Source organism: Lepisosteus oculatus, chromosome 10 (assembly GCF_040954835.1).
Source record: "Lepisosteus oculatus isolate fLepOcu1 chromosome 10, fLepOcu1.hap2, whole genome shotgun sequence".
Taxonomy (NCBI): Eukaryota; Metazoa; Chordata; class Actinopteri; order Semionotiformes; family Lepisosteidae; genus Lepisosteus; species Lepisosteus oculatus.
This window is the reverse complement of record NC_090705.1, coordinates 30,338,288-30,361,948: the sequence shown is the minus strand read 5'-3', so window position 1 is coordinate 30,361,948 and position 23,661 is coordinate 30,338,288. Positions and strand designations below refer to the sequence as shown.

The window sequence follows — 23,661 nt, the reverse complement described above, 5'->3', positions numbered from 1 at the left end:
AAGAAAAAACATCATATTCAGTGTCACACCTGAAAAACTCAGAAAATGCTCAACAGCATTAATGTTTACTTATTACTTTACAGCAAATGCATGTTGATATACAGTAGCTTCCTCCCCACTCATAGCTTTCCATATGACTGTAATAGTATGCAGTGTCTGGTATTTGTGATACTGTACCTCTGATACCTCTGTATATTTTACTTTATTCTATTAAGTACTATAGAATATATGAAACACTTTTTTTTACATTTTTAAACAGAGGAGGTTTGTTTAATATTTACATTAGGTACTAAATAAAAACATGTCAAATTTATGATCATATCATTCAGTTATTTAATAAAGATTCCTACAGTACGTTACTGTACATCATAATGCTTTAGTTAAGACTCAGTGTACTACAAAACTCATTCCACAAGAGTATGAAGGCATAATTCAAGAGTAACACTTTTAACATGTGCTTTTGAGTATTTTTATACTGTAGATGAAGAACTACGTAGAGATTATTGTTGAAGAACATGTCTCCAGAACTGTCACCTGCCATTTTATGTATTTTAAAGTTAAAGAATAAAGAAAATAAATGTCTGTAGGGTTCTGCTGTTTAACAATACAAAACATCACTTACAAATATGTTTATATTTTCAAACAATGCAACAGATGTTCCCTAACACCTTCAGGAGGATAAAACCATGTGGGTGCAAGTTTCTAATGTTAATGCTGTCAAAGGCAATTTGTATAGGTTAAGCTCTAAATCAATTCCCAACATTACAAACCTGTGAAAATGATGGGTATCCAAGTAAACCGTTAATATTTAATTGGAACATGCTGTATAAGAGTAGAACAGTAGTGTGGTGGTTAGGACTAAGGTTGGATTCCTGGATCATCTTCTGTGTAGTGTTTGCATGTTCTTCCTGAGATTGCATGGATTTTTTCAGGGAGCTTCAATTTCCTCAAATTGCTTCCTGAAAATACAGTATGCTTAGTAGATTTACAGTAGTTGATTATTCAAAAATTGTTAATTTTCCCTAGGCCCCAAGATGCACTTACAATGATAAAAATCAGAAGCAAGTATTAAAAAAACATATGCTTAGCAAAATATCTTTTTTTACAATACTTTTTTAACTTGTTAACAGTAACATTTGTGATTTAAGCTGATTATCAATTTCCAAAGTTAAATTTAAAGTATTTTGCGTTATGTTATGTTGTATCAGTTTGGACTACATCGTGTCAATGTTAGTACAAGAATTACATTCATGTGCTTACTACATTTATGAATATAATGTTTGGTAAGTTTAAGAGTAAATGTTTGCTATAGGGTTAGGATTTAGATTTTGGCTGAAGGCAGTATATTAATGCTGAACCAGTTAGATAGACGTCATGCCATCAATACCTCTTTGAGAGTAACTGCTTTGTTAATTGGTAGGTCAAATAAATTTTCTTAAAGCCGATTCCATCCATCTATCAATTTTCTATCCTCTTGATCCAATACACGGTTGTGGGGGAACCGGAACTTATCCCAGCAAGCAACAGGTGCAAGGCAGGATATACCCTGGACAGGACACTAGTCCATCACAGGGCACACACAGACACAGACATGCACACACTCACACCAGGGCCAATTTTCCTAGAAGCCAAATAACCTACAGAATCAGTATGTGTTTGGACTGTGGGAGGAAACTGGAGCACCTGGAGAACACTTATACAAGTTCAGAGAGAACTAGGGGTGTAAAAAGTACTCGAAGGTTTCCATTTGAGAAAATTACTCAATTAAAAGTACAAAAGGACAGTATCATCTCTTATCAGTACTCAAGTCTTAGTAAATAAAAAGTGGCTGACCTTTCTGCTGTTACCATGACTTTATTTTCCTACTTATTTTTACTAAGTTTCCAGACCTATTATAGTTAACAAAATTGATGTTGCCAAAGCAACAACTGAAACAGTATGTTAAGACATTTTCAATGCATAACTTATAGTAAAGTGTGAAAATAGTTCTACCTTTAAACAGATGAATGTCTTAAGGAAAAAAAAAGAGTCTCTGTTTTATAAACAGCATTTGTCACACCTTAGATTTGTGACTATGAGATTAGTTCCAAGCAGTTGTTGACAATTTCTAGTCTGACTATTAAGACAGTAAGTGCGAAGGGTGTTTCATCTTCCCTATAATGTTCCTTTCTTTTCAATACATTTAACTTCAAAGAGAACTCATTACACCATGTATTAAAAACATTTAGAATGGGCCCATGGTTTTCTGGGTATTTTAATAAGCTGACCAGGACTGAGATGTCTGTGTGTTTGTTCTTACTATTATTGGTGGACAAAATGTACAGTAGAGGGAACAGAACACAGCCCAATTGTGATCTAATGAAAGTGTAGTGAATGTCACACCTGTTGAGACTTGTATGTTAAGAAGTCTAGGACCCATTTTATCAAGTGGTTGTTTAAATTGATATTCTTTGAGAGGTTCTGCATAAACAGAGTTTTTGTGAGATAGTGTATGTTAGCCTGGCAGTTTTTGGAATAGGAATAGTAGATCTCTTCAACAGAAAGGGGGCAATTTGTAAAATAAGGACATCTGAAATTGCAAGTTAAAAATGTCACATAATTGATCTGCACAAGATTGTAGGAACTCTTCCACATTCGTTGTCTAGACCTGCGCTTTTCCTTACATTAATCATCTTAAACTGTCTATGCACTTCTGCTGATCAGATGAGGTAGTTATAGGTTTAAATTCAAAACAGGTGTAAAACACATTTAAATTAATTGCATCTATCAAAATAAAGATAGCTTTTTAGTTTAAATCAGCTAGCTAAAGAAGAAATTGCACATACTGTACTTCAGTATTTCTTTTAATTTTTTGGCGAGTTGCGGTAGGCTGAGACTTCCACCACTCTTACTTATTGCACTAATAAACAGGGGTATATTATGGACTGTGGACATAAATTTCCCAATTTTAATGTAAACCTACTGTACCATACAGAATGAAATATTATTGTTATGAATTATACAAAGATACAGTGTATATATTACTGTATTATATACTGTAACTGTATATGTTTTAAATGTATACAGTATGTAATTTTATACAGTACATCCTTTTAAAGCAAAGCACCCTAGTTCACAGAAATGTCAAGAAGCACAGACTGTGTAATCCAACTTTATGTAGTACTATAGAAGAATTCTGAAATAACTATTTAACATACATTATTAATTATTTATTTTAATGTTGCTTTCACAAGTTAAATGTTTAAATGAATGTAATATCAATGTGACAGAGGAGCCTGTCATGAGGTACAGGTAGCATGGGAAATACTCTATTCATACACCTTCCGTTAAGCGGTTTCTAGAAAAGTTTCTGAGGGTGCACACTCAGGGCTTGACTAGTTACTGCTATTACTTAATTTCATATACATTCACATTTATAAAACACATACTTAAACACAGGTATGAGTGAGTATTGTGGTGTGAATGGAGAGCGCTCTTAAAATGGATGATACTCACTGTTTGGTGTTGGTACTTCTGGGGTGGGTCAGCCTATGGTGGCCTCAGAAGGCCAAACCTAACCCCACTTCTCAAGGTTTATTTATGGAGATCGAAAAAACCACATGCAAACCACATGCATGTGAAGAGAGGGAAATGCTATTGTTTGTATTGTTTATTTTCTGTATTGTTTATTTGAACCAGGATCAAAAGAACTGTTTAATTAAGATATGTGATGTTCTTTGGTTAGAAAGGAATTAATTATGAATGTATAATTTGTGAATTGGAGAAATCCATGTTTACAGTACACATAGACCCCCAAATTCCTTTATAGCTTACATGTTATTTAAGCTGGCTCCTCAGCCTAAGAGGGGGTTATTGTTGGTGGTTGTTGAGTTTGGTAGTGTGACTTAAATCACAGAGAAAGCAATAAGAAAAGGAGGATTTGTATTTATTTGAAGAGTTATTTTTGTTCCTTTTTGGGATTTTGTTTTTCTGGTGTGGGGGAGTGGGAGAACTGTAAATAAACTGCACTTATTTTACTTTAGTGCTTTGTGGCAGAGCCATTCTTTTATAAAATGGACCTACTTTGGTCTTCCTCATGTGTGACAGTCAAACATGTTGTCCATCGCTCAACACACACACAATTGTTAATTTTCAAATAGTCTCCTTATAGTCCCCATTAATCCTATATCTTTTGGAAATAATTCCCGCTTAACATCCATGTTTACAGTACACATAGACCCCCAAATTCCTTTATAGCAGTATCAGTACATTTGCTGAATGATTATTTCAAACAACACCACAGCCTGTGGTTGGGCTTAAGAATAGTACGTCACAGAAGCATACGGACACTTTGCGTGTGCACCTCTACTTTACCCAATCAGAATCCTAGCCCGTGTAAACGTCGGTATCTCAGAGGGAACAAGGGAAGAAGATGCTTTTAAGAACTGCAGTGGAGTAAAGTACCGAAATTTCTAAACCATTGTTCCTGAAAATAAAATACTTAAGTAAAGTACAGATCTAAAAATAATGTACTTAAATACTATAGCGAGGTAGTTCTACTTTGTTACTTCACACCGCTGGCGAGACATACTGTACTTCACACAGATAACACCCCAGGAACTGAACCCTGGACACCAGCACAGCAAGGGATTATTAGGTTATTATGCACTGCAAGCAATAATAACCATTGCACTATGATGCCGCCCATATTAGAACTATTTTTTCTCATATTGTTCACACAGTAATTGGCTTTTCTAATTAATCCCTACACTGTGGTCCCCAGCAACTCTATGCCTTAGCCTTAGTCTAAACATTTGCACGGTGATTTGCTGTGAAGCATCCAATTTTTCTGATGTGGTAGGGTAGTCTACTTTATTATGTATAACCCAGGTTGAAGAATTGGAAAAATATTAATTAGATTTAGAAAAAAAATTATAACGTTATTTTTTCCCCTTGTTCTCAATTTTCAACATGGTGCACCAGTCTGTAAAACATATCTGTCTTTGAAATACGCTTTAACACTGCTTCAAACACAAAGCCTTGGTGAGACATGCACTAAATTGCCAGCAGCCATATCATCCTGCAACACGCAACTGGCAACCCACTGAAGCTTAGCGGGTGCGAGCCTGATCAGTGCCTGGATGGGAGAACTCCTGGAAAAAACTAAGGTTACTGCTGGAATAGGTGTTAGTGGGGTCAGTAGGAGGCACTCTGTGTGGGGCCTAAGGCACCAGTATAGTGACGGGAACATTATACAGTAAAAAGGTGATGTTCTTCAGATAAGACATAAAATTGAGGTCTTGACTCTCTGTGGTCTTTAAACATCCTAGGGTGTTTCTCTGTTACCAAATTTCTCTATGGCCAAATTTTCCATTAGCCTTTACGAATCATAGCCTCTTAATAATCCCCATCTATGAACTGGCTTTTTTACTCTGTTTTCCTCCCCACATATCATCCAGGTGGGGGCTGCACATTACCTATAAAGCGCTTTGAGTGGAGTGTTCAGAAAAGCGGTATATAAGAAATAATTAAGTATTAATTATTAATTAATGAAGTATTAATTAATTATAAAATCAGTAGAACGTGGCTAAAAATGTTCCATTTGTTCATCTTTAAGATACAGAGAATTGTGTAATTTTTTTAATGTCATTACAGCAAAACAATGAAAAAAAACAGGAAAAGCATAACAGTTAAATATACAGTATAAAACTGTATTTGTAAATTTGTAAAGAAATATTTGATAAATGTTTCCATTTTAAAATAGTTGTGAAAATATAAAAACACACTCAAGGTTATCGGAGATTAGCTACAAATCTAGGAGCTATTAATGATCAAATTATGTCTTACGAAATGAGGAATATGTTTGAAAGGGCCAAGTAAAGTTTTTAACCAATACAGAATGGAGGGGCTGTACTTGCTGACTAAAAAAAAAAGAAAACATTGTATAAACTAATACCAATAGGAAGGAGTATATACTGTACATATCAAAAGCAAATGAACAAATGTTCAACAGTACAGTACAGTATGTACTGAGGTACAGTATAAAAACCTTATTTTGAGACTAGTGTGCGAGCTTAAAGGATTACATTTAAAATATCTTCCTTTTGTGTCCTGTACAAAGATCAGATCTGAAGATAACAAGATTACGAGGGGCAGATATCAGAAACCACAGAAAGATAAAGAGTTCTACAAACATTGGACCAGATCCACAGTTGGGCACAGATGGCATCAGATAGGACTGGTCTACAGGCACCCAATCCTACAGGTTTATGGGGATTGTTTAAATGCCAATGAAATCAGAAATAGGGAAAGTTGTTATTTTTGACCAATTAACCAGATTGGCTTTAATGGCAGGTTGGAATGGTATTTAAAACTTCACTGAGGTCAGGGTGAGACTTGGGTGATCACCCTGTGCAAACAAAGTTCAGTGTAAATAAAGACAAAATGTTATGTATCTATTACAGAGATCTACCACAGGTATTTATCTTGATAATGTTATAAAGCACAGAACTGCATATTTAGAAAATCTGAATATTTTATGTGGTGTTATGCTCTGAATGACAATGGTATCATGTAAAATTAATTACAATTATGGAACAATACCTTACAGTATTCAGTCATGACATTAATATTCCTCATCCAGACACATATCAAATGGATTTTATTGTTTTTTTAATTCTAATTTGAAAAAAAAATCCTATTGTTCTATATGTCTATACACCAAATGCATTATTAGATCTGTCACCATTTTTTGTACTCTGTTTTGGCAAAGTTATACTGTAGCTGGCTCTGTTTATTTAACAAGTTCAATGTTGTTCGCAGTGCTACACCATAATTGTCAGTGTGTGGCATTAAAGTACACGGTATAAGCAACTGAGCGAGAACTGTGATTCCTGTGACTATAAAACAATACATTTGTCTTTTCCTTGACAACAATTCTAAAATAATTCAGTTTGTGTTAAAAGAGCACTGGTGGCTGTCACTATCATCCACCAAGGCATCAACAAAGAAGAGGAAACCACAGCAACAGTAACTCGAGGCCACACTGTTTCTGTGGTTCTCAGAGGCAAGAGGTGAAAACATGACAATCAGTCATTATGTGCGTGACTATACTTGTTAAAATAGAGCACTAAACCCACAAAACTAACTGAAGTATAACCAATGTAAATTTTATATGCTGTGTTCCATGGAATACAGGCAAGTACAGTATTTAACCCTGGTAATATACGGTAGATACTTTAAAAAACTTTATAGTAAAAGGGGACCTGCCAAGTATTTATCCATCATTTCAGTGATAGCTTTCCGAAGTGGATTAAGAAATTGTTGACTGTATTATTTACTTTCATTCTTCATAGTATTTTAGAGAAATTTAAATTCACTTCAATTTGTCACAAAATAACAAATGCATGGTAGGTATTTATTCTCAAATATGCATTTCTAAAGCATTTTCCATGTAAATGAGAACAACAAAATGTCATAGAAGTACTTCATAATTAACACACCCTAGTTACGACAATTTCTTGACACTGTTATTGTTTTTACAGGTTATAAATAACTTATGAATATAATTTACCACTCTTAATCTAAAGAGTTACCAAACCTATTTTGTACTGTATAAGGTGTTTGAGAAGCAAAATATTTAAAATGTCAAAGATTGAAAGTACAGTATTTGTAAAATCATACCTTTTGAGGGCTGTGATGAGATATTCAAGGGCTTGAAGAATATCAAGGTCGAACCAAAACCAAGAACTTGTTGACAGAATGAGACAAAGTTAAATTGTCTTTTTTGTTGTCTTATTTATATTTCTAAAATGACAGAAAACTGAAAATGAGATAACTGGAAAATTAAGTGTGTTTGAGAACTTGATGTACTTTTATTATTAAAATGCTGATTCTTTTGAAGCAAATAAAAAAATGAATTCCTAAATCCCAAAACAGTAATACTGTATTTAGAAACATTACCAGTATGTCCTTAGAATGAAGCAGCAATGAGAAAACCAATGATACAAAAATATAATGTGAACTGAAGTTTCTTTTTTTAATGTTGAGGCATTGATTTTGTTGTGTGTTTAGATGTTTTTCCTGGACATGACCTATATCTTTTTCTCATTAACACGATACTTATCTTACAACCCTCATGTAATGCTCCCTTTCCTGTAAGGTTGTTGATGGTAATCTTGATTTAATATATCACCTTTCTTGATACATAACCTCACGTTACTTTTACAATAAAAGAATCAATAATAGAGACATGTATATATGCTATAATGCATTGAATCAAACATAACTAAAAGCCTGAACATAAACGTGAGTTTAATTAAAGTGAGGATTTGAAAGTGCTGCCTGATTTGCAGGGTCTGATATGAACTGAGAAATCATTACACAGCCTTGCTTTAGGAACTGAAAGAAGGCCAAAGAGCATAAATGAAGTATACTGTAGGTTTAGGGAAATAAAAGTTCACTGATTCAGGTGCCAAACCACTCAGGGTCTTAAAAGTGAAAGTTTATATTTTAATTTTGTTCTGAAATCCACAGGGAGAAATGAAAGGATGATAAAGCAGGTGCTATGTGCTCATAAAGTTATGCTTAAGACTTCTGAACAAGCAGCAGCTTGTTTAAAATACATTTGGAAACACCAAAATGTATTGCATTACAATAGTGAAGCCAGAAAAAGGCAAAAGCATACTTCAAGTTTTTAGACATTGGATGAGAGAACTGAAGAGGCTCTGCTCATCCCCTGCATGGGCATGTCAGAGACATAATGCACTTTATCAAACTAAAAAATTTCGACATACACTGAAAGTTTCCACTGAGAAATGTTATTGTGTTTGGCAATGTTTTCTTACCTACGGTAATGAGCTTACTCTTTCAAATTCTGAAGATGTATCCTAAACTTTTTTTAGTCTTATTTAATTTTTTGCTTGTGTCTTTTCTTTGATTTTTTTTATCTCACTGCTTTATCTTTGTTTTTGGTTTCATTTCTTTAAGTTGATTACCTGCACATTTATTACCTTCTCCCATATTTTTATTGTTAAGCATAGAGAGGGGAGATCTATGGTTAACAATTTAGAGGATTTATAACATGGAAAATGTGTTCAGTTGTTTATCTTGATGTATTGCTCCCCTTGTAAAGCTTCAATAAAAAAGATTTGAACTAGACTGGTTAAGATGTGAACAAATACAGTACGTGCAATGTGCAATGAAGAAGAAAAATGACACCTTTCTAACAGTGAGCTTCGAATGCATAACTTGGATCAAGGATAACACCAAGATTCCTGACCTGAGTTATTGAACTGATACTAAGGCCCACAGTAGTCATATTTACAGCAAATTGACACTTGCTGGGTTGGTAAGGAGAATCAGCCTGACTTTGTCTTACTGAATTCAGATGATTTGATTTCTTTTCGTCTTCCTTACCATCTCAAACTCTTCCTCTGTCCCTTGACTGTCACAGCATTTATCTGAGGTCATGCTCCTGTTTAGACAAAGAGAAAATCCTGAACTAATAGTAAAATTATTGACAAATAACATTGAACTATTATGGTGAATTATCCATTATTCACAAAGACATTTCAGTTTGTCATGCTTCGTTTGCCTGTCATCTTTTAATATTTCAAAAAGCAACCATGAGCCTTCATTATTATGAATTTAGAATGTAGTTTTTCAAAGATATTAAAATAAATCAAACCGATGTGTACATAACACCAGGGCTTCAGAATCAAAAGAAATCTGAATTATTTTGATTGAAATTAATTTTCCGGTAATTATTCATATCTCCTCTTTCTTACTAGATAAAAAATGCTTGGAAAGAAAGTAATTGTGTCCTTTATTGAGCGCAGAAACTCATTCATATTCTGGACTGTTCCTTTTTGACTTCAAGTAGAACTTACTGTACAAGACAAGCTTTTAGTTCTATATTCTTTTTTTAAGTTCAATACAAATTGATATTTAAGTGAGAAATCAAATCTTTCCTACATTATATTTTATGTATGACATGCTTAATCAATTTTGTTTTAGAATTTTAAGAGATGTATCGATGTTCAGTATATAGTTTGTTATTGATACAGTATGTACAGGATCCACCAAAGAATTACATTGTACAGTTTTTGAAGTTTGTCAAATACTATACTTGTGCTTTATCCTGCACAGACCTGTTAAAATAACCCCATGAAAAGGAGATTAATGTAAAGCTGGTATATTTAGCGTACCCTTTTGAAGTGTAAGATCTTGCACCCAATATGCTTTGCCTTCTATAAATGTAGGTGTTAAGTAGGTCAGAGGCAGGGACATATGGCATATCAGCAGCAGTGCTAAAACATGAAGCAAGGAATGCACCCCTTCTTCAGAACAAAAAGCATGGTCATACATGATCATCAAGGTGCTATTTACCCATGGCATGTAAAACAAAAAACACATTTCACATTGTGGATAAGCTACATGGCTCATGCTGTCTACTTACTGTATGTTTCCAGCCTTTATCTGACCATTTTAGCAATTATACTTCTTGTTTAAGAGATTGATGTATCATTACATGAATTATGCAAATGAGTTTTTCTCCTTGTAAGCTATTAGACACTTTGACGTGTGCTTTTGCCTGTACAGAAGCGAGTGTGACCATAGGAAACAATAATTGGCTAAACAAGGATATACATCAAGCAGATTGAACTGAAGTGGAGAACTACAGTACTTGTTTCAAAGACCTTTTCGATTATGCTCGATGCATATACAGTAGTACATGACTTCAAAAGCCACAACTGGGAAAAGAACACCCATCTGGCCTAATCATGTTATGTAAGCCTGAGGGTTCATTTGTTTGATGTCATTTGTATATGTTAAACCTGTGATCAAAGTCATATTTGAATTTTAGTCCACCATTGTTGCAACAAATATTCCTAATTTCAAAAAAAGAAAATGCTTTCACAGTCAGCTTTTCTAATTTCAACTGGACTACACAGTGAGAATCTTCAAATCTAACTAAAGAGCACTTTTTCCTGAAAACCATTATTTGAATGCATTGTTACTTTCCAGGTTCTACATTCTGTTGATAAAACAATTACGATTTTTTATTATTTTCACAAAACAAGAAAAGATCAAGTTGTATGTTAAACTTCTATTTCAGTAGTTATGAAGGAGAATCACATAACAAAATAGTAAGATCTATGTGTTATTTGTTATGTGAAATCAATCTTTTGTTTGTTTCAGTTGTTCCCCATGTACAGACTAAAATATCTCAAGGTGCTTTACATTGCTTATATCGGCAATTTTGAAAGTACTTATTAATCTTGTCAAACATGAACATCTTGACAATAGATTTAAAAACAGTGGGAGATAGAAACAAAAAAAAACAGGCATCTAATGCAATACTACAAAATGAAAGTGCATAAAGTAAATCAGCTGTTCATACTTAATTTGGAACATACATCTTTACAAATTCAGATAAAAAGTAGTTGAATTTAATGTGCGCAGGATAATTGTATCCCATCTTCCTCAAGTTATAGTAAATCAGTGATGATAAAACAGGTGATCATGCATAGAATTATAAACAATAGAGCTATCTAGGAAAGAAAGCACAGCCAGAAAAAAATCTTCTTGTTAAAATACATAAATTGGAGTTTACAGTGCAGCCTTGTTCAAATATGGACCCTCTTCCCCCAAGAAGAGGAAAGAGCAGTTATAGCATCTCCTCGGTCCACAATGAAACATAAAAACGGCACAACTTGAGGGCAAGAGAATGAATGGTAACCCATCTTAATGCTACATTTCATGATACGGTCATATGGGAAGTTTTCACCCATACACTTAAAAACCATTTAACCATTAACTTCAGCAGAAGACATAATTTGTCTTAAACGGCATTAGTTTCTGTCTGAAGAGTTCTATGGTAGCTGGTGTTCATAAAATGTCACGACGATGTGTTCAGAAAATTTAGATTAAAACGTACTCTATCATCAAAATACCCTTTAACGTATGACATAATGAGTTCTTCTACTTATTTATCTAATTTACTGTTTTGTTGACCATTATGATTTCATATAATTTTCAACTGATTTACAGTACTGTATAGGGAGATTTCTCACATTCATTGTTGAATAGCACAATATGCATACTACAGAGACCAATAAAATGCATACTAAGATATAACAAATGTAGATACACGTGCATAATCATTGCTTTTACTTACAGTAAAACATTGCATATGGTAAAATAATGAAACAATATTTTTGTTTTGAGTGAAAGGGATAAACAGTGCCATATTTGAAAATGTGAAATTTCTCAGTTACCATCAACATTTTCATTATTTTACCAGCAATGTTTTAACATTAATTGTAGTTTGGATATATACGCAAATACTATTGGTTTTCAAAAATGTTATCAGTAAAAGTTTTTATTAGAAAGTTTATATAGAAAATGGTGTGCAACTAAAATTATTTCAAATGTATATACAATATAATTATAAAGTTGCATTAGACATACCCCTCTATTTTTTTATAAGGCTCTTATTCTCTCACTTGCTATATGAAACAAAATCCTTCAACTGAAACCAAGTTATGGAAAAATGTTTGAAAACATGATGACATGGCAGATTTTATTTGTCATTTTAACATGTTTAGTGTTTTTATTCAGCTGAAATGAGTTGATTCATTTTTTATTGGTATTGTTATAAATTTGAATTAACTTTAAATTAGCAAGATTAGTAAATTGAGTTCCTGTCAATAAAGCATGCATATTGTATTTACATTAATAGTTTTTGAGTGCTATAAAAATTACAAGTCTTAAATATTTTCTTTTCAGATTGCCTGTGGGCTGTACTTTTAGAAATAGCTTTCAAATGATTAGGCAACACAATTCAATAAAACACCTGAAAATGTTATAATTTCAAGAACTGCTCATATTAAGTAGTATTTTACAATGTCATTAAGTAATGAGGAAAATACTTTCTCATACATGGACTATGTGTAGTGTATTTGGGATATAGTTCTCTCAATGACTGTACAGCAAATTAGGTCAATACTTCAAAAAGCATAATTTGAATATGAGGATATGTAAGAACATTAATCCCGCATTTAAATTTTCATTCTTCATAACTATACCTGTAGTGGATTCTATTGTCTGACTAGAGTAGTATCATGCAGGAGTCTGACATTAACTCTTATAATATTTTGCATGGGTAGCACAATGCTATGATAGTTAGAACCATTTCCTGCAATATCTTAAGTCCTGTATTCATTTCTGTCTAGAGTAGCCTTCTGTGTGATGTCTGCATTTATTTTTTTATGGTTCTCCAGTTCCATCCCACCTTCCAAAAGCTTGCTGGCTATATTAATTAGTGTCTGGAAATTGTCTTCTTGTTTGGCTCTGTGCTCTGAAATAGACTGGTATCCCTTCCAGGATGTAGTCCTGTCTTGCACCTGGTGTTTCTGAGATCTGGGTCACCACAATCTTTACCATGAATGAACAGTTTCTGATAATGGCAGGGATATACTGCATAACCACAGATCTTACCCAGCTTTGTAGTTCAGTTCCACCAGATCCAGTTTTTAGATTTAGTATATTGTTTAAAAAGATAAAGCAATATGTTTTCAAATCAACTTTAAACTGCTTCTACTATTATTTTAACAGATTGCATGTAGTATAAAAAAGGCCAAATGTTGCAAATTGAGTTAATTAACTATTTTGCCTCCTGAGATAAAGCTACAGTATAGTGGCAAGGCATATACTGTACACTAATAGGTACAATTACTGTTAGTCTCATTAAAGATTTGTAATAAATATTCTGTTTACTTGATAGAGTAGTTTGGTCTCTGTGTTAAAGCAGAGGTATTCAGCTTAATGATGTAATAATAATGATAATGTTTCTTTATTAGCTCTATACAATTTCTTGCATTAGGAATTGGTCTTTTCACATACCCCAGCTTTTCTCCATGAGACACAGACAGAGAAGCTTGGGGTCAGAGTGCAGGGTCAGCCAATGTACAGCACCCCTGGAGCAGTTGGGGTTAAGGGCCCTGCTCAGGGGCCCAACAGAGTAGGATTCCTCTGCCAGCCATGGGATTTGAACCAACAATCTTCCAGTCACAGGCACAGATCCTTAGCCACAGAGCCACCTCTCCACCCGTTTGAAAGAGGCCCCATCTGAAAAGAAGCATCCTAATGATACATGATGTCAGTGGGGTCCATTGAGTTTAGCTACTCCCCATTCTGCTAGGACACAGGCTCAAATGTCAATGTCAATCACCCAACAGCCGATCCACCTATGAGGGACGTGCAGGATGGGTACCAGGATTATACCTGATAGTAGCCTAAACCAATCATAAAATGGGATGTCATACCTTAAAAGCTAGAACGCAATTCATTTTCACTGGGTAAAACCTGTAACTGTAACAACTGTAACACCTGGGGAAGTGCAGTCTGCAGCCCTACAGTAGGTCACTATGGCAACCAATCACAGCTCTGCTCCCTCCAGTCTCAGTTGTGCTCAGCTCTGGGCAGTTCCCTGTATGCTGTTTACCTGCTCCCCAACTCAACTGCCTCTTACCTACAGTAGCACTTGGGTTCTCTCATACTCCTAGATCGTGCTCCAGAGGTGGAACTTAAGAATGTTTTCCGAATGGCAGAACCCCAAGCTCTGTAATGTCCAAATATTTATACTGAACACCACCTGGAGTCATGATCACACCTTTTCCAAGTGCTCTTCAGTGTAAATACTAGGATCTGATAGAGGTCATCCTACTGTCATTGAGATTGGACACTGAGCCCCTCAGGTTTTATCTCTGAGTTTGTTCCTTGCTTGTTCTCGGAACTATGCTTTGTTTCCTGACCATTTTCTCCCCGTTCCCCATTTTGTGTCTGTCTCCCAGGCAGGACGCTGAGGGGCATTTTCTTGCATTGCCTGGAGTTCGATGCATAATGAAGGGGTATTGTAACACCCACCCTAGTGCAGGCTCTCTGCCACAGGTCACCACAGCAACTGTTTACATCTGCACTCTCCAGTCCCATTAATGCACAGCTCTGAGCAATTCGCTGTGAGCTGTTTGCTGGCTCAACAACTCAGCCGACTCCCACCTAGCACTTACTGTAGGTTACACCCTGGATCGTGCTTCCAGTGACATCTCGGGAGCAATGTTCCCTCTAAGCTGTGTGCACACAGGTTACGAAATCAGCGCAGACAGGAAATTGAACTGCGCTCAAAAAATTAAATTCCAAAACAAATTTGATAATAATAAAATAAACACGGTTGTCAATTGAAAAATGCAAAATTGACCACATGAGACACATGAGATGTCTATGCTCTTGTAGTCTCGTACCTCACTGCTCATGCTCGCTGAACACTCAGTCTCTATGACTAAGCTCATTGAATCGCTGTCCCCGTCTTTTGGATCTCTACGCTTCTATGAGAATGACTATATTAACAAAAAATAATTTCAGGTTTACAATTTTACATACACTCAGTTAAGTGCGCACAAGTTTTTGTCACTGGGGAAAAAATTTGCACAACTTGAAACTTTTGCGCATACCATTAAAAATTAAAGGGAAAATTGCTCGGGAGCACTTACTGTAATTACATTAACACTCTGACCTATGTTCTGGCTCCGATTAACCTCTGATTTTTTTCAGCCATATGACTACAAGCAGTCCTAGTCTGGACTTTAACCTTTCTCCAAGATGCCAGGCCTGGAGAGTGAATCAGTGAATTCTGCCCAAGATATTCTTTCTGCAAAGGAATGTTTTGTCTTCCACAAACCCACTGTTATTTGATTAAAGAAATAAGACAGTTAGACTCTTTATGTCAATGTCCTGAATATTCAGGTACTGTATATTCAGCAAAAAGCTGTAACCAAGATGAACCAAGTTCTCCTGCCCATCTCACTTGGGGCAGGATCCAAGATATAACTATTTAAAAGACAACAGTTCAGTGATGCTAACTTGGGCAAAACTCTCTGTCTCTCCTCTGTGCACTGGAACACTTCCAGCACACAGCCAGCAGCTGCCATGTTGGACCATGGACCAACCCAGCCAAGGGCTGTTTGCTTAGCAAGAAGTTTAAATTCATCAGGAACATTTGGCCAAATGACTTTTGAGTATAAAACTTCTTTATTTACATTACAGTTGAATTATTATTCCAAATACATTTATTTTTTTAGTTCATTATAGTAAATGTATACTGAAGGAAAAAAGAAACACAACACCTCCTCCTCCACACTCTGGCCCTCCCATCTGTGTGGAACAGGCTGAAGAGTGACTCATCCATGAAGAGGACTAATCCATCGCAGCCTCTGTCTGGCTCAAGCCAGTTTAGGAGGTGTGAGCAGCGGGCCTCTGACAGGTCATCTTGCTCTAAGGCTAGCAGCCTGGAGCCTCACTGTCCTGGCACTGATGCAGGCATTGTGTCTTCCAGCAGTTTCAGCAGCAGCAGTACAGGTGGCAGATATGAAATGATCTCTGAGATGGACCAGTCTGATGTGTCGGGCCTGCTCTGGCGTGGCCACTTGAGGGCGACCGGAACTTGGACGGCCATCTGTCCTGTTGGTCTACTGAAATCTTCTCTGCAGTTAGGACACAGTGGAGCGGCTTATTCCTGCAGCGTGCCAATGGCCCTCTCCCTTGCTTCTGGTGACATTTGAGGCATTATGAAATCCACAGAAAAACTGACTAAGTGTGGCTTTTTTCTTGCAGTGACCTAAGCTTTGAATTAAGGCCTTTTTAAAAGTGACCTGCTCAGACATTGTTCCACCTGGATCTCATTGGGTAAAAGTGCACCTAACGAGCTTTCGTGTGATTGGCAAGTTGCAATGCCTCACTGCCTCACTTGCAATACAAGCTGTATTGCTGGTCAGAGGGATTAAAACAAATTGACAACCTTTTTTGAAAATACTGTACATGAGTTATAACTACAGTATTCTCATTCCAGAAAATGTTGTTTCTTTTTTCCATCAGTATATAATTACTTCTATGTAAGAATATAAATGTGATTTAACTATACAAGACTATTCTATTGTGGTTGTTGTTTGTAATGCATGTTTTGTTGCAATATGAATTAATAACATATTGTATATTTAATTTAAATTATGCTTCATTGATTCCTAACATTCATCAAAATACTCTCACAATTTACCATTCCAATTTATAATTGTACCCTCACATCACTACAAAGGCAACAGGGAGAAAAATAATCCACAGAAGTTAAAAAACAGGAAGTAACTCAGAGAATGGAATTTCAGATGATACAATAGTAGACAAGGTTAAAAACAGGCATGTAAACAGCATTAGAGAATGGACCACATAAATAGGGAAAAGAGACAAACCAGGATCTGGAATATGTCAATGCTGTCTTAATGCATTAGGAACAAAAATTGAACAAATGAAAGTTAATGCAAGTTTACATAGTGAATGATACTCTCATCTGTTTATTATTAAACCTGCAGTGTCTGTTTATCAAACCTTAAGATATGTGTATATACATATATTTCCCGTTAAACATAATTTCCTTCTGTTCAAAACACTTAAATCTCCTTGGACTTAATAAGGATTTAAGGAATATTTTTTGAATATGCAATTGCTTTTCCAACTAATGCAGAAACCATGTTTTAAGTATTACGGTTATTTAAAAGAAAGCTATTTTACTGTATACAACTTTCTTTAATGCTGTTGCAAGTTCTGATTCAGTTTTCATTTTATTTAAAATGTACAATAAAATAAAAGGAAAATAATAATCAAATGAAATAAATCGATATGTTTTTAAAGAACTACAATTTAATCCAAGGATCTTATAAAGCCTTGAACATGTCCGTGGTTTATTAGTCATGTGAAGTGAAAGTCATCAAATTCAGCAAAATGTCCCCTTGAGCTAGAGGCTATATGGATATCATTTTCAGTAATTTGTCTGATAGATTGGTGAAAAACTAACCATGTCCTGAAATGTGAAGTAAATTATAACAACCTGGTTATTTCCATTACACTGGTTTTAAAACAATAACACTGTAACACAGACTGCAAAATCAAAGAAAATTCCTACCTTGTAGTTTTAACATACTGTATAATTTACATTTCCTGTTAGGCAGGATAACATATATTTTCAGATTTCTTAAGAAGTGTTTTCAGATTTCTAAAAATGTAACACAAAGGAAGTTGAGCACTGGCCAAACTAACACAGTTAAGGTTTCTACTGTAGAATACAAAATTATTCTTAAAATTAAATTTTGACTAAAATATATTGTGGGACTTTTCAGACACATGTCAAAAGTCTAAAAACACTGGTATTTAATCAAAGAATAGAGAGCTGAAATGTAAATGGTCAATTTAAACCTACTGGTTTATTAGTAAAAGGGAAGCCCACCATGTACAAAGAACTCTGATTCTAATCAGGTTAGCTTTACATTTATAACATGCCACTGGTGGACTACAGTATATTTCATTGCATTATTTTCTAGTCAGCAGTATTGCTTAAAGTTTGAAGAATGTATATTCCATGCATATTCTATGTGAAGGATGGATTGTGCTCTATTTTATTAAGTGTTGATTTCCCTGCTGTCTCCTCGTGCAAGAAATGGGACAGACTTTGAGAAAGTTTGCTACTTCCATCTGAAAAGGAGCATCATCATCTATAAACTGATCTTTTCTGAACATGAAGTAGCAGTGGAAATCCAGGCTACATAACAAAATTTGCTATGGTGATTAATGATGTGTTAGTAATTATTTTGGAAATCCTTAACTAGCCAATAATGCCTGTAGGGGTAGTTCATACTTCCTGGTCCACAGAGCATTATCTGCTAATTATGTATGATGACATCTGGCTGATTAGCACAGTTTTTATTTACAAAGAGAAAAAATTAAACCCATACTTCTTTTGGAGTTTGTGGCATTTTATGCTCAACATTAATTGCACAGATGTAAGACTAGGACTTTGTTAGCATTTCAAACACAGTTCTACAATGATCCAACTTTTTTTCTTACTACATTAAAAATAATAAAATTAATAATTATAACAAATATTAATGATAATTATAATGAAATACAACACCAATATTTTCTCAGCTTGCATATTTAACAAAATAAAACTAAAAAAGAGGTTTATTGTGTAAGTTCTATATTTCTTTATGGTGTTGCGCTTTGAACACGATTACATGTAGTTAACATAGATGAGACTAGTATATACTTTTTGTTGTGTGTTAAATTAGCATGCAATACACAATAATCAGTACAGCTATGGAAAGACTATGACTAAAATATAACCTGTTATCTCCTTATCCTACAATATAGAACCAAAAACAGCAAAAATATTAGTATAGTTATAGCTGCATATTTGTTTGTTTTGATTGATTTGAAAGTAGTAGATTTTAGTTGTGGATTGGGCTTGAAGGTAAAATGAAGGACTTCATTAAATTAATCCTGCATTATGTTGAAATTTACCAACTATAATAACCCTCTGTGATTGAAGACAATAATCTTCAGAACATTGGTCTTCTTGCACTGTGTTCTAAAAATGCAAATATAAACTCAATTGTTTCGTTCTGTTACTTTGTTTAATTTCAGTGGTGTATGATGTGTACAGTATGAAAGGATAACTTCACAGAAAGCATAACTTCCTTTTCTGTAGAGTGTTATCTCTACAAATACTTATACCTAGTTTTACTGCATTTTAAAGCAATTATTTTTAAGCATTGTTGATACAATTTACTAGTATATATCAATAATATATAAGATTTTAAAGGATCAACATTTTAATTTTGAGAATCCTGAAGAGACCTGAGTATTGTGTGTAGCGTATGTAAAGATTGGTACACAAAAATGCTACACAACGAATCAACAGGGTTATAACATGCTGTATATATATATACAGTACAGTATAATGTGAATACACTACTGTAAGCACATCAAAGTTTATGTCCATACAAAACCAATTCACAAGCAATATGTACATTTGTTTTAAGAATGCTAAATATTCAACAATTTGCTTCTGTTATACAGTACATCTGATTAATGCTTTGTAACAGTCGCATATTACTGTTGTACAGTAGTAATAAAACAATGTATAGGCTTAATAATTGAACATTTTTAAATAAGAATAACTAATGAAGCTATTTTCTATTCAGTCCTATACATGGTGTGAAAAAATATTCCCTAACAATATATTAAAGTATACACAATAAAAAAAATATATAGAAGTGTTGTAGTCAATGTTGTTCTTACTCTCACTGTATAACATTGTTATGGTTATGTTTTAGTTATTTAGTTACTTATGAAGAATGATGAAACTTCCAATTAACAGATGGGCCTTTGAAGCTCAGTAAATTGCTCTTTATTAAATGGGGCATAAATGCAAGGCTACTCTGCTTAAATCAGAGTGTGTTTCAAATTCCTAAAGAGAGCTGAATAGTGGGTATCTTCAGCTTCCCGATTCCTTCTGTGAACTTCTGCTGTCTCATTTCACTTACAAAGCTCTTCTGAATGTCAGAACTATATGATCATTCACACTTAAAATTAACTCAAGAGTATGGGTCTTGGCTCTAGAATTCCCTGATCATAATAGAGCAGAATTGAAACGCTAACCTGAGAGCAAAAGTGTGTAACATACAGTACAGTAAATTCTCATGTGCCTTGGATTACATAATGTTTTTAATAAGGTGGATTCCATAAGAGGTCTGGAAATGTCTGATATTGTGAAGAAGCATTCTATTATGTAATCACAGGATATCTATTTTCACATGCAATTTACACTGTTGTTAAGAGTTATGCTGTGAGTAACCTTTAGTCTTGTTTCTCCACTTTACTGTAGGTAACACATGCCAGAATGCAGTCTTGCCTGCTTTGGTGCGAACTCCCCTGCCTGCAATGCAGCCTTCTCTGGATATGAAACCATTTCTTCCATTTCCACTGGATACAACGTCTGCAGTTAATCTTTTCCCCAACTTTAGTGCGGTGAGTGATAATGAGCCAAGTGCAGGGAAAAATAAAATTTAAAAATGAGTCATGGTTAAACAGGACCAGCAGATTATTATCAAGACAACAGTTGCTTACAGCTGAATAAACTTCGGATTATCCCTGGAACAGTTTGGCAATAATCATTAAAAACAGTAATACAGAATCACACACAATGTGTAATGATAACAGAAAAGTAAGATCTATAATAATAGCACAGTGTAAATGATTTACATTCTTTCTGCCAATTCATAAGGCCTTAAGGGATCTTACAGCCTTACAGTAACTGTATTCAAGGTATTACAGTTTCATTGATGGCTTTTATTAATGTACTAAATATATACAATAATAACTTCATCCCAATTGTATTTCCAAGACTGATGTTGAAACTTAATTTTTTGGTGAGATGCAGTTAAGAAGTGCTGTGAAATGTACTTCAGTGGTTTGTTTACATATAAATAGTTTGTGCATTTCTAATACAATCTCCTTTCAATCAATTCTCTTTGATTACAGGTTTAATAAAAGTATTTTCTCCTTTAAAGCTTGATTACTATATTTGTGATTGTCAAAGACAAAATGTTTTAATTATATGATTACACTACTTACAGTATAATGTTCTCAAAATATCTTTTTCATGTGTGCTACACATTTGATAATGACACTGGATTTTAGCATCTTACAATTTTTCAGACATCTACACATAACTAGTCCTTTACAGTTTACAAAGAACCAGGCTATGATGTTTTACACAGTATATCATGTGAATATGCTTGATATAATGTGTGCAAGTACTGAAGAAAGTTCAGATTGAATAAAGAACCATAAGCCACCTGCAATGGTAACATTCCTACTCTAAATAAAACGAATACATTTGATGATAGATTTACAGAATTCAGCAAAAACAGTAGCTAATTTTTGTTTTTAAACAATCCTGTTATGCTAAAATAAAATGTTATGGACCTTTTTTTTAGCTCTTCTTTTTAACAATGTGATTCCATTTGTTTTTCTTCTGTCTTAGATCATATTTTCTGAGTGCGTCATTAAACATTATATTCTATATTTAAAATGTATTAAATTTACAATGCGGAACATTATATATTCTTAACCGCTAAAATTTATTGCACTGTTCATTCATTTTTGTTTGGTTTACAGTTCTATCCATCTATCAGAAAGCCACATTTCAGATAGGGGTTGCAATAATTTAAGGCCTATCCATCCCTAGAATGTACAGTAAAGTGGACAAAGCAGAACAACACAGTGGACATAATTATTTTCAGAAAAATATTTAGATAAATGATTGCTATGACTAAAAATAAACAATGCCAAATAATGCGATGGGTGGTTTATAATTTAGTCACATTTTATATCACTAAAAAGCTTCCCATAACTGAAAAACAATATTTAACAGTTTACCTGCTTACAGATAATGGCTTTCAATTCAGTTCAAGCTTTATTGTCCCCTATGGGTAATTTGTTTTACAGCACAGTCAAACACAACACAATGACAAAAAAACATAATCAAAAGGGAAGAGAATACAGTGTTACAGGAGAAAAGTGTTACAGGAGAAAAGAAACAAGAGACAAGGTAGTTACTTTGCATTGTTTAAGAGTGTAATTGCAGTGGGAATTAAAGATTTCCTGAGTCTGTTGGTTTTACACCTGGGGGCACAGAGGTGTCTCCCAGATGGGAGAAGTGTGAATTCGCAATGGAGAGCGTGAGACACACACTCCATGATGCTTTTGGCTTTCTTAGTCAGCCTCTCTTTGTAAAGGATGCTGATTTGATTATTCCTGATTATTTTGCCGTTTATATTCACTAATGTACCCAGCCTATTACAATTACCGGTACTTATGTTGCCAAACCAGCAAGTGAAGCAGTACAGTATGTTAAGACACTTTCAATGAATGTTTTGTAGAAAAAATGTAAGAATAGTTTTATCTACCTTAAAAGTAACTAAGTTTTCTAAGAAAAAAAAGTCTGTTGGCCTTTTTTATAGATGGTGTCACAATATTTGTCCCATTTTAGGTTTTTGTCAATGACCAGTCCCAAGTACTTATAGTCATCGACAATTTCAACAGGCTGACCATCAATTGTAGTGGGTTGAGGGGGTGTGGTATTTTTCCTAAAATCAATAACCAGTTCCTTTGTTTTTGAAAAATTTAACTTTAGAGAGAACTGGTTGCACCAATGAGTAAAATCATTTAGAATGGGCCCATGATGGTATACTGTGTCCTTTAATAAACTGACCAGGACTGTGTCATCAGCAAAGTTAATGAGATGTCTGTCTGTGTGTTTGCTTATGCTGTCATTAGTTAATAATTAATAAAACATTTTTGCTTACACTTATATAGTTCTTTTCTGGACACTCTACTCAAAGCACTTTGCAGGTAATGGGGACACCCTTTCACCACCACCAATGTGCAGCATGCTCCTGGATGTACATTTAACAAAATGTACAGCAGAGGGGAAAAGACACAGCCCTTTGGATATTATTATTATTATTATTAGGGATGTCTGCTAATATATTTGAATTGTTTTAAGCAGTGACTAATTTTCGTAAATATATTAGTTTTATGTGGATTTGATTATTTAATTAGATTGAAGGGGGAATTTAATTTATTAAAAAAATATTTGAGAATACCACAAGTGATTAAACTATATCTCTAATAGACATGACCTGTAATATTAAACAATTTCTTTTTTAAGATTAGGCTAATTTTAACATATCTACTCAGATTCTTTTAATAAATCATTCTTTCTCTTCT

At 34.3% G+C, this 23,661-nt stretch overlaps 1 protein-coding gene across 8 annotated transcripts in view; it reads left to right on the top strand.

Annotated features, from left to right (window-relative positions):
• znf385d (zinc finger protein 385D) overlaps nt 1-23,661 on the top strand; it is a 279,058-nt gene that overhangs the window by 176,644 nt on the left and 78,753 nt on the right. For all 8 annotated transcript variants that reach the window (XR_011190740.1, XM_069195072.1, XM_069195074.1 and 5 more), the window contains one exon: nt 20,753-20,895. Coding sequence is in view for 7 of the 8 variants with exons in the window: in XM_069195072.1 (XP_069051173.1) it covers nt 20,753-20,895 (143 nt within the window). In the remaining variant the exon portion in view is untranslated. The remainder of the gene's footprint in view (nt 1-20,752; nt 20,896-23,661) is intronic.